General features: G+C 51.1%; 3 protein-coding genes across 3 annotated transcripts in view; 1 reads left to right on the top strand and 2 right to left on the bottom strand.

Moving 5' to 3' along the window:
- Window positions 1-2673: 2673 nt before the first annotated feature.
- On the bottom strand, window positions 2674-4459 carry LOC308592632 (uncharacterized protein). Its single transcript, XM_081204200.1, has 2 exons — window positions 3881-4459; window positions 2674-3841 (listed from the first exon to the last, which is right to left on the bottom strand). Exon 2 carries the CDS (start codon window positions 3794-3796, stop codon window positions 2966-2968), a length of 831 nt encoding a protein of 276 aa, XP_081060326.1. The 5' UTR covers window positions 3797-3841; window positions 3881-4459; the 3' UTR covers window positions 2674-2965.
- Window positions 4460-5311: 852 nt separating this feature from the next.
- LOC308593640 (uncharacterized protein) lies at window positions 5312-7228 on the top strand (the record flags this gene model as incomplete). The annotated part of the gene is made up of 2 exons (XM_081206090.1): window positions 5312-5378; window positions 5842-7228. The coding sequence occupies 2 exons, from the start codon at window positions 5312-5314 to the stop codon at window positions 6903-6905; spliced, it is 1131 nt and encodes a 376-aa protein (XP_081062216.1). The 3' UTR covers window positions 6906-7228.
- A 1233-nt stretch (window positions 7229-8461) lies between these two features.
- NAPRT (nicotinate phosphoribosyltransferase) overlaps window positions 8462-12015 on the bottom strand; it is a 37961-nt gene continuing 34407 nt past the window's right edge. Inside the window, exon 13 of the mRNA XM_081204735.1 lies at window positions 8462-11214. Within this exon, the coding sequence (XP_081060861.1) occupies window positions 11155-11214 (60 nt within the window). The 3' untranslated portion in view covers window positions 8462-11154. The remainder of the gene's footprint in view (window positions 11215-12015) is intronic.

The raw sequence follows: 12015 nt of genomic DNA, 5'->3' as shown, positions 1-12015 counted from the left end.
GCACCTAGGGGTTGCACTACAACTCCCACCAGCCAGCAGAACCCATCAAGCTTGGACTGCAACTCCCACCAGCCCCAGCACCTAAAAGTTGCCCTACAGTTCCCACCAGCCAGCAACACCCATCAAGCTTGGACTACAACTCCCAGCAGCCCCAGCACCCAGCGAGGTGGCTCTACAGCTCCCACCCGCTCCCAGTGGCCGTGCAGCCCCTCTGCCGGGCCCCAGGTTGGCCCAGGCCGCGCTGGGAGGTCCGGCCCCTCTCCCCGCGGAGCCCCCCCGCCCCGCCCCCCGAGGCCCCGCCGGCCTCTGCCCTCCCTCGCAGGGCTGTTGTGAGGGTGGGCCGGGGGGGGCGGGGAGGAGCCTCGCCGGGGGGAACTTGGCAGGGAAACGGCAGCCCCGCGGGAGAGGAAGGCGGGGGCGCCGCGGGGTCCCTCACCCGCTGCCGGCGCCGAAGCCGTTCCCGTTCCGCTCTGAGGAAAGGCCATAGAGCGCAGGGGGCGGCCAGAGCGTCCACAGGAGGCCGTCGCCCACTCTTTCCCCTCAGGTCAATCCGCAGCCAGGCCCGCCTCAGCCGCCAATCGGAATGAAGGGGTGGGCGGCAAAGGAGCGGGACTTGACCAATCAAGAAAGAGCAGTCGGAACGAGGAAGTTCAAGACGGAATCTGAGCTTGGCCAATGGGGAAACTCCAGTAGCGGCAGGGCAAATAAACCCACACGCAGGCACTAGGGCGTTGCGCGCATGCGTGAGCCTTCGCGTCAGGAGGTTTGGGCCGCGTTCTGCGGTCGCTTTCAGCGGTTACGCTTCCCCCCCGCCAAGGATTCTGGGAGTTGTAGTTTGCTGAGGCTGTTTAGCAGGCAGCCTAAGGATAGGGGAACTGGAGTGCTACTTTTGTCAGACTGGGGAAACCCAGCCAGATGGGGGGGGGGTATAAATAATAAAATTATTATTACTCTATGTGCCCCTTCCTGGCATGCCCTTCTCAAAGTGCTTTTGCCTCCCACTGGGATGATGTTATTTATTTAAAAATAAATTGCTTAAAACCTTCTTGAATAGCCAGTTGCCTTAATTAATGCTTTGCGTTGCTTTTAAATGTTTCTCTGTTGCTGCCCTGATGTTTTGCAACAGGGCGATATATAAATATTAACTTGGGTATAACTGTAAACTGTTTATTATTGTTGCTATTATTGGTTTCTATTGATTTATTGCTTTGTTTGTTGCTTGTATAGGATATTTTGTTTTTTAATGTTTGATGCTTTGTTGTGTTTTTATGTATGTTGTAAGCCACCCAGAGTGGCTGGGGAAAGACCAGCAAGATGGATGGGATATAATTTTTTTTAAATTATTATCATTATTTGTTTTAAAAAACGCTTCTTGCATACTCGGATGATGTTTGCGTGTGGTGATGCGCAGAAACATTTCTTTTCCATGACACTACTGTAGACTACAGAACAAAGTCCACTGCTCCACCCAGTTTCCTTCCGGCCCTCCCTGCCATTGGCATGCGGCCCCAGGAAAGTTGCTGATGAGGTAAAGAGACCCAACAGCAGAAAAGTCACCACCCCCTGCAAAGAATCAGGTAGCAAAAAAATGTGTTTTCCCCCCTTCCCCCTACCTGCCGCTTGGGGGCACCAGAGCCTCCCAACAGCTTTCCTTAATCATTGTTAATTTCTCTATAAAACGCAATTGTGAAATGCCAAGTGCCTTTTGCACCATAGGCTGCCAGGACACCCTGTCAAAATTTCCCCTGGGGCGGTTTCCTTCACACTCCCAGCATATTCAGAGTGCAAATCAGGGACAACAGAAGGAGCTCAGTTCCAGCTAAAGTACTTTTGCAAGCTCTGCAATCAGGATGCGAGAAGAATCAAGGCCAGTGAGAGAAAAATTCATGCAGTGCTTTACATTAAGCCAGAATCCACAACTTACTTAGGAATCTGTCCTCTGTTCCAGAACTCCACAGCCCTGGAATCTCAACACTAGCAATGACAGGGACGCGGACTTAGAAAAAATATTGGGGGGGCCCGGGAAAGCTCATGAATAATAAATAAGCTCATGAATATGCAAATAAAGTGGCTCCGGCCCTAAATAGGGCAAGCCACGCCCCCCCAGCCAGCCGATTGGCTGGCTGGGAGGTGTGGCCAGTCGGGATTCCCCTGTTCTCGCGGGATTTCCGGCAGTGCCTTGGCCGGGGCTCTCCGATTAGGGCGCGCGGCTGGCTGGCTGGCGAAGGAGCAGGTTGGGAGGAGGCGGGGGATGGCGGCGGCGCTCTGCTGGAAGGGCGCCCGCCCGAGATTATTGGGGGGGCTGAGCCCCCCCAAAAATTTTTTTGAGGGGGCTCGAGCCCCCTCAAGCCCCATGGAGTCGGCGCCTATGAGCAATGAATATTTGATTGAGCATGTGCAGAGGCCACCCAAAAGGTCTAGAAGTACCCTAAGTTATCCGAATGCACCCTGGTGCAAGGACTAACAGCTTCATAATAATGTATAAAATGCTGAGAATTTGCAAGGGGAGTATTTGAAGAGAAATGTAGCTGTGCCCCCTTCCTTCTCCCTTCCCTCCCCACGATCTATCCTTTCAGGCCCCCTAAGCAGTCAATCTGGTTTACGGCCAATTCTCAGTCAGCAACCACACGTTCAGGAACGCTGAAAACGACCCAAGTGAAGACAAGCAAATACTTTCAACGGGAAAACAATGCAAGTTTATTTCCTGATGGCTTCTCCAAAGTACAATATTAAGGAAACGACAATCATAATGGAACTGCACGATAAACAACAACCCATGACTTGTGGGATGTATAAAAGGTACCCCAAAAGAGATGACCTACATGGGAGATGACGCTCAGGGAACAGGATGGCAGCAAAGTTCCCAAGCCCCAAAGCTTGCAGCTGGAACAGCTGGAATCGCCATGTCCTTTGAAGCCCCATGCTTTGCACTGTCCGCCCTCCCTCACTTCTGCCCTGGATATGCCTACTCATCTTCACTTGCTTCTTGGTCATCCTTGTTCCCGGCATTTCTCGCCTCCCCATCTCCACTTCCTCCTTGGTCAACCTCGTCCGGAGCAGCCTTCTCCTGCCCTTCTCCCCCCTGGGGGGCCCTGGTGACAGGGATGTTTGTCACCTTGGGAGCAGTCGGGGCCTTGCGTGGGACTTGGAAGCAGAGCTTCCCATCGTGGGTCAAGGTGCAGGTCACGGCGTCGAGATCGGCATCTTCCGGCAGGAGAACTTCCCTGAGGACCTCTCTGTGATCGTGGAAGAGGAGGTCGTCTTCCGACCTGGTCTTCTTCTTGTGCTTCCCGGACACCGTCAGCTTCCTCCCGTCCATCTTCACGGTCAGCTCGTCCGCCAAAAACCCGGCCATGTCCAGGCAGAGCTGGTACGTGACTTTGTTCTCCTGGAAGCTGACTTTGGGGACAAGGCTTGGGCTGCCCTGCCCTTCCTGGCCTGGGGCTGCCCAGGAGATGTGGGGATAGCTACCTGCAGGCAAGAACCTCGGCCTCCCCATCTCATCCACCTGGGGCTGCGCAAAGAGGTTCTGAGGATAGCTACCTGCATGCAGGACCCTTGGCCTCCCCATCTCATCCACCTGGGGCTGCGCAAAGAGGTTCTGGGGATAGCTACCTGCATGCAAGACCCTTGGCCTCCCCATCTCATCCACCTGGGGCTGCGCAGAGAGGTTCTGCGGAACCTCCAGCCACCTGTGGCCGCTTCTTGGATCTCTGCTGTAAAGCTGCGGGGAGATGAGGTTGGACCCAGGATAACCCCCGTGCTGCAACCCTCCGGATCTCGAGAAGCTTAGCATAGCTCAGCAAGACGGTCTGTTTCTCTCTCTCTGGGCTCCGGGTGCCTGCAGTGTCTCTTTCGACTCTCTCTGGACTCCGGGTGCCTGCAGTGTCTCTTTCCGCTCCGGCGTCTGTCTCTGACAAGCTTCAGCGCCTCCTTTTATCCTCTGCAGTGGCCTTCCAGACATTTCTGGAGCCTTCCTCTTCTGTTGTTCCTGGCACTGGCAAGATGACCTTGACTCACAAATATGTGCCAAGAGATAGAAACACCATCCAGAAACTTCCAACACATATTCATCAGCCGCTGGCCTCTCCCAAAAGCTCCTGGCTATTCCTGCCCTCACCTGGAGAGCATTCCTTCTTTCAATTTTCAGCTGGTTGTTTGCATGCTTTTTGGATGTCCCGCGATCATATTATAAAGTAGTTGCGTTCTATCTTGTAAACCAAGCACTGGTAGTTGTTGTTTTTGTGTTTTGTTTTCCAGTGCATTTCTCATCAAGAAAAAAACTGGAGCAGCGCACACAAATTTTTATTCTGAATGCGTGGGCCAGATAAAAAGTTTAAGGAGCAGTGCTATAGCCTGACAACCCCTATTTCAATGTATTTCAATTAATTGATTGTGATTTTATGTAAATTGTGTTATTTTTACTATTGTTAGCTGCTCTGAGCCCAGCTTCGGCTGGGGAGGGCAGGATATTTTTATTTTTATATGATGATGGTGATGATGATGATGATTATTATTTCCTCTTGCCTGATAACAAGCAAATGCCTGAGAGAATGAGCCCATCCAAAAGGGCTACTTGATCATATGATGGAAGTTTTGTGGGCAGTTTCTGCTTTTAACTGAAAATAAAACCATGCTTTTTTGCACATGGTGGTGCAAGGCAGGGCCATGGAACAGCATTTATATTCTAACACCTTAGAAACTAGATACTCAGCTCTTGGCTGAAAATTTAGGACACCCCTCCACACACAAAAAATCATCCAGAACACCCAACAAAATTTCAGGGTCAACTGGAAGAGGCCCTTTCCTTTCCGAGCGTAGGACTCTCATTCGGCAGGACATAGGAACAAGTTTCTCTGACGGGATCAAATTTGTGTCCTTCTATAGGCTGCAATCCTTATTGCACACTTATTTACTTAGCAAACAGGGTTTATATGCCACTTAAAGTATACCAATAGAATCGGGGGTGAAAAGACAAGTTAATCTGTTTCCCCCTAAAATATAAATAAAATTACGAGTTTGAAAAATAAGGATTTTAGAAGACAGTGTCGCCTGTTAAAATGCATGTCAAATTCACTCATGAACGGGACTTCCTTCTGAGTAACAGGGTCGTTCTACCAAAATCCTAAACGAAGACTAGGATTGATTTTTGCAAAAAAATAATAAAAAAAAAAATCTCCACTATTACACACTGAGGAGACAGTAGCCCTTCTTGACAGTTTCATAATTTGCAGTCTACAGCTGCACTTACAAGCATCCCCAACGCTCTCTACTTGCAGTTAAAGCAGTTGTGCAGAAGTCTCCAGGCTTTATGGCACACCTAATATCTGTTGTGAGGTGCTTTGGGCACTCTGTAGTGTGGAAAAGTGGCAAACACGGTAAGTGCAGTACATTAAGCTAAAAGGAGGCAACATCTTCCAGTGCCTGGTGCAAAGCTACGTTTGGGGGAGAAAACCCAAGCGTTTCCAGGAATACGAAATGTGTTGCCTGCAGATGTAATCCCAATCATTTCTTTAGGTGCTGACCCTGCCTCCTGCTCTCCTGAAGATAACTGCAAATGGACATGCATAGCAAAAACGTGGACGCAGTTCATTAAAAAAAATAAAATGCAAATACCCTGAAATACCTTCAATGCAGCTGTAAGCAGCCTTCTCTCACCTTATTGCAGGGGAAAAATGCTTTTTGCAAAATACCGATGTCAGCACAATTTATATTTTAAAAAGTGATGTTGCATTTATTGTTTGCAACAATTGCCTGGGCGAGCAGGCGAGCTGTCTATATGCACTTTACAGTACTTGCACCCCCGTCTAGTCCCTTGAAAACGGCTGCTTTTATTTGCAGAAGGGCGCAGCACGGACAAGCGTGCTGCCAAAGTTGAGGCGCCCAAACACTTAAACGGGGCACGGGACCTAAAGGGGCTCAACTTTGGCTACACAATAGCAGCACCGCCGCTTGCAAACCGAGGTTGCAGGACAGCGCGCAAAGCTCAGGCGCTGCAGACCCGACGGCGAGCGCGCCCGTTTTGCAAGGAGAGCGCGGGCAGCCAAGCCGCCGCGCTTCTCCCACCTCCTCGCTCCGGGCCGCGGCTGGCAGCTGCCTGGGCTCCTCCCCCCGTCGAGAAGGCGCCAAAAGCCCGTCGGGGAGGGCAGGCGAAGCGAGGGAGCCGCTTTGGCCCGAGGTTCGCCCGACGGCCGCGCATGGCGAGCTTCTCCCGGGACTGCCGCCCCCGGCGCGCCCTGGCGCGCACGTCGGGCCGGGACTCCTGCGTCCAGTACGTGCCGGTGGGTATGCCCCCTCGGAGCCTGCTGGACCAGTTGGTGGTGGACATGCAAAACCACTTGGAAGAGATGGAGAAGATGCGCGTGGTGCTGGTGGACGCGTACCCGTGCCTGGCCACGCGGCGCGAAGGCCGACGGCGAAGGAGCCGCGGCAGGAAACTCGACAGGCGCTGCCTGGACGACGACGAGGACGACGACGACGGCACCAGCGACTACCTGTACTCCCTGGACGTGACCGGCTTCGAGCCCGAGGAGCTGTCGGTGAAGGTGGAAGGCAGGAAGCTGACGGTGAGCGCCAAGCACGACAAGAAAACCGAGGGGACGGACGGCTGCGTCTCGCACGAGTTCCGCGAGGTGCGCAAGGAGGTCTTGCTGCCCGGAGACGCCAACATCGAGGCGCTGGCTTGCAACTTCTCCTCCGAGTTGGGGTGTCTCAGCATCGAGGCGCCGCGCCTGGTCCCCAAGTCCGTCGGGGAGAGGACCATTCCCATCACCATCCTCAAGGCTTCCGACGCCGCCGGGACGGCGAAAGAGAGCCTGCCGCCGGCGGAGAAGGAGGAGAAGGAGAAGGAGAAGGAGAAATCCAAATCGCCTTCTTCCAGCCCGGAGAAAGGAGCTGCCGTCTGAAAAAGTTGCCCGACAGTTCGGCACTTCCCGGCGGGGATGCTGTAAAAGTCTTTTGCGCCTCTTTGGGGTCTCTGTTTAAGGAGCGGTTCTGGTTTCGTTCATTTCAAGTGCGTTGTTATTTGTGCTTGTTTGGTGAAAAGTAACTACACAGAAGCACAAGGAAAAGATGATCTGGAGGGCCTTCTGGCAACCGTTGTTGCATGTTGACTTTTGAAACCTTTATTCCTGCTTGCCGACGCTTTTGAAAAATGTGAACCCAGAGAGTTGAGCATTTATTGGCGTGTTTGTTGGCTTGTTTCAATAAATTAGACTTCTGCTATCTGGTTTCTGGTTTGGCGTTTTTCATTTTATTCTAGGGGGGAAATTGCATTAAAAGCTTGAAAAAGCTGGCTGGAGTTGAAAGAGGGCCACTTTTTAAAGATTTCAGAATAAATCCCAGGGGAGGGGTGTATCTGCTTGTGTGGCTGTTACTGGGTTATTTGGGATCAAAAGTCTCCAGCCCCATAAAGGAATAGGATGGACAAGCCTACTAGCATAGCCCAGGGGTACAATTTCTGCCTGGCATGCCGGAATCTGAACTTGGAGAGGCCCCCTGCCTTGGTGGGCTGGATCTTTATCTCCCCCCCCAACTTTGACAGGTGAGTGGGACTATCCACCTGTCGATCATCTGGCAGCCCACCTGGTTCAGTCCTCCTCGGCGCAGGTATCAACTGTGCACATTGAACCTGCCCATCAAGGTGCTCTCACCCGATTCCACTCCCCAAAATGGAACTTAAATTCACATTCGGTTCACCCAGCAATTGTGGGAACTGCTTTCAGGTGAAGTTCAGGAGACCTGGGAGACGGGTTCACATCCAGTGAAGTCTACTTAGGTGACCTTGAGACAGCCACTAATTCTGGGCCTAGTCGACTTCACATCTGTGGTGAGGACAAAATGAGAACTATGCGTGCCATATTCCTTTGGGGAAAGCAACGCAACGTAAGCGTCATTCCGCCAAACTCATTCCAAGTACCGTTTGCAAAAGAACGGCTTGTTCTTTGGAAATGCGGTCGCACGTCTTTTGATGTTGAAGTCGCCCTGCTGGTTTTTTGGAAAAGGCGATGCCTTTATTTGCAAATGGTGGGTGAAAGGCAGAACAAAGTTTTGAAACTTTGCAGATCAAACCACTCGCCCCCAACGCTGCTTCCAAAACCAAGCACGCAAAAGATGGCAGCTTTCCCTGGTTTCTGCCGGCATTTTGAAACTCGCATTTCAGTGCCATGGTAAAGAGCCAGCAAAGATACTTTAAATTGGGTTGCGGGGAACCTTTGGGCCCCTAGATATTTCTGAACTCCCATCTCTGGTCACTTGCAATGCTTGCTGGGGATGATGGGAGCTGTAGTTCGGCAACATTGGTCAAAGCTTCTCCACCCCTAATTTGACTAAACTCACAGTTTCCCCAACAGCTGTGGGTGCAAATCAGTTATTTCTCCATCTTGCCAGGGCAGAACCTAATCCATAGCAAAAACCATATATTCCAAATCCACATTGCAACAGACAGACAGATATACACGCCTAGAATAAGGATTGCACAATTTATTTCTCTTGCGTACAGAAATTTATATGCATTTATTTGAAAGCGGTACGATTCCCCCTAAAGACTGGTGCAATTTGATCGTTAAGCCACACGCAAAAATTAAGAGGAACATACATGCGGTCCAGTATGTTCTCATACAGGTATAAAAGCCAGGATTGCTAACATTCAAGGCACTGTTAAATCTGTCTATGCCACAATAGGTTAGTTCTGTTTCGATGCTCCTGTTTAGAATCGCAGCCGACCTCCGGGTAGTTGGTGGTGGCGGCAGTGGAGTCAAAACGGGACCCGCGAGGAACGAGAGGGGTGTATCTTAATGAAAGATTTGCAGTAGTACGTTGGTGGGCAGGGGGACACAAACACACAAACCCAGCCCGATAAGGACCAAGCATGTTCAGCAGGTGCCACGGAATGTCAAATGTCCATTGGAAAAGGAAAACGGATGTCAGGGACAGATTGCAGGGCAGATTCGAGGGTAAACCGTACGTGGAACGAGTTTGCCCGTGCGGCTTGATGGAGGTAGAAACTGTCTCTCATGTCTTGTTACGCTGCCGTTTCTCTGGAGATAAATGCTCGGTATTTATCATTCCCGTTATACAAAAATCTCCAAACGGGTCCGAACTTCAATGTCTAAAACTCCTGGTAGAGGACAAGGATCTAGAGATCACGCTAAGGGGGGCCAAATTCTGTGCAACTGCCGTAAAACTTAGGGAACAAGCTGTACTACCAAAATGATTAAGGTTTTAAATGACAATTTTAGGTTATATTTTAGTGATCAAGATTTAATATATATTTTTAACTGCCGCTATATCTGTATGGTTTCTGGTTTACCCAACTGCAATTCAATGTATTCCTCTTGTGTTTTATGATTTTCCTGATATTGTAACTGAGCCGGAACTGGTCTGTGACCATAATAATAAAGTTCAATTCAGGTGTCAGGGACTGGCTAGAGGCAGAGGAGTGGTGCGAAGCACCTGCTGGGGACCCCCCCAAGAGAAACCCTGGAGGAGGAAGGCTGAGAGCCAGGGCATTGGTGGCGAGACACAGGAGAGGCCAGAGATGATGAATGCCGAGGGGGCGACTGGGTTTAGTGAGCAGGAAGAGCCTGTGACAGAGAGCAGTTCAGACTCCAAGGCTGAAGCAGAGGAGGGGAGGGGGTCAAGAGATGGCAGAAAAATCCAGGGAGTCAGTCTCCCTTTTCCCCCGGTCTCCAAGAAGGCACAGAACAATGCGGATGGCAGAACAGAGGCCAGAGGTGCAGAAACAAAGTTTGAGGCTGCTTGGGAAACATCTGGGAGAGGGAGGAGGCTTAGAGAAGGTGGAAGACTAGGCAAAGTTGCATCTCCTTCCACTGAATAAAGAGTTAACTTCACTGGCATCAAAGATTTGCTTCCTTTCTTGCGGACCTGCGTCTTGACTCCAGCTCTGACAGCTGGGGGGGGGGGTTGCGGAGCGAACTGAGACCCTTGCAGCTTGTAGTACCTGGGAGGATACTGCGGGGGGGGGATAAACTGCAACATTTTGTTGCAGTTCCGACCTGTTCCCCCCCCCCCCCCCAGAATGCTGAATATTGAGAGGGGGGCGAGGGCTCGCCAACCCAGTGGGGAAAATCCTCACTGGAGAGCCCATGCCCCTATTTTCCTGGACCACTATTTTGCCTCTGGTTTGCCTGATCCAGTTTGAGGCAAATATCACTTTACCTGCACAAAATGTTGTCTTTTGGGTGCTTCCAGGGCAACCTGCTTTATGGAGAATTCATCCTGATTTGTTTGCAGGTTAGACGAGGCAACGTTGGCTACTGAATAAGCATCCCTCCTCATTTGTTCGTGGGTGACTGGGAGTCAAAGCAAGCGTTGCCCCACAACTTTCTCAGTAAAAGGTAAAGGAACCCCTGACCGTTAGGTCCAGTCATGACCGACTCTGGGGTTGCGGCGCTCATCTCTCTTTATTGGCCGAGGGAGCCGGCGTACAGCTTCCGGGTCATGTGGCCAGCAGGACTAAGCCGCTTCTGGCGAACCAGACCAGCGCACGGGAACGCTGTTTACCTTCCCGCTGGAGCGGTACCTATTTATCTACTTGCGCTTTGACGTGCTTTCGAACTGCTAGGTTGGCAGGAGCAGGGACCGAGCAACGGGAGCTCACCCTGTTGTGGGGATTCGAACCGCCAACCTTATGATTGGCAAGTCCTAGGCTCTGAGGTTTAACCCACAGCGCCACCCGCATGGATCTCTACTATTGCAAAAAGTTCAGTCTTTTTTGTGCTGGGGTGTGGGTGTGTGGAGTTTGCTGTGTAAGGCCTCCCAAACAACTTGTGCAACCCGAATCTGCCAGCAGGTGATTTGAGTCGCACTGGAAAATAGCAACCAGCCTGCAAGTGCTCTGAACTGAATTCTACCTGCAGAAACCTGTCCTACAGGTGCTCCTCAAGCTCTCCATTCATGAGGTTTGCTCCCAGCCCCCAGCCCCCCCAATTCCCACACTGGCAGTGTGCAATACATTCCTAGACAGATCCGTTGAGTGCAAAGGGGCACTTTCAGTTCTTAAGGCACAGGAAAGGTGCTGCGTCTGTAGGTGATGAGGCAGTGGTGGTGGCTGGGAGCAGGATCCGAGGCATGACACAGAGGGGGTGCTGCCGCCGCCCCCACCCCCCCAGGCACGGTAAAAGGCTTTGCGGGTCACTGGCTGCCTCTCTGGAGATCAAGGAGAAGACGGTGGAGCTTTTCGGTCACAGCCACCTGAGAGCAGGAAAAGTTGAGAAAGAGGGATCACAGAATTGTAGGAGATGGAAGGGAACCCCAAAGACCAGCTAGGCCAGGGGTCAGCAAACTTTTTCAGCAGGGGGCCGGTCCACCGTCCCTCAGAGCTTGTGGGGGGCCGTACTATATTTTGAAAAAAATAATGGAGCGAATTCCCATGCCCCACAAATAGCCCAGAGATGCGTTTTAAATAAGAGCACACATTCTACTCATGGAAAAACACGCTGATTCCTGGACCGTCTGCGGGCCAGATTGAGAAGGCTATTATTATTATTATTATTATTATTATTATTATTATTATTATTATTATTATTATTATTATATTTATTTATACCCCGCCCATCTGGCTGGGCTTCCCCAGCCACTCTGGGCGGCTTCCAAAAAAAAAAAAAAAAAATTAAAATACTGTAATACATCAAACATTAAAAGTTTCCCTAAAGCCGGATCTGGCCCCCCACGATCTAGGCAAACCTCCTTGCAATGCAGGGATATGCAGCCGCCCCATATGGGGATTCGAACCTGCAACCTTGGCGTTCTCAACACCACACTCTAACCAGCAGAGCTATCCAGGCAGGGAAGAAGTGCTTCAGCTCAGCAGGATCTGCACTGGGGTGGGTTCGATCCCTGGGTTCAATCCCTTTCCACCCTCCCAGCAGATGTGAAGGAAATAAGCAGCTATCCTATTTTTAAAAGACATCTGAAGGCAGCCCTGTTTAGGGAAGTTTTTAATGTTTAATGCTGTATTGTTTTTAACACTCGATTGGGAGCTGCCCAGAGTGG

Source organism: Podarcis bocagei (genome assembly GCF_964188305.1).
Source record: "Podarcis bocagei genome assembly, chromosome: 8".
In the NCBI taxonomy this organism is placed as follows: Eukaryota; Metazoa; Chordata; class Lepidosauria; order Squamata; family Lacertidae; genus Podarcis; species Podarcis bocagei.
Note: the sequence above shows the minus strand (reverse complement) of the source record. Positions and strands in the feature narration are given on the sequence as shown.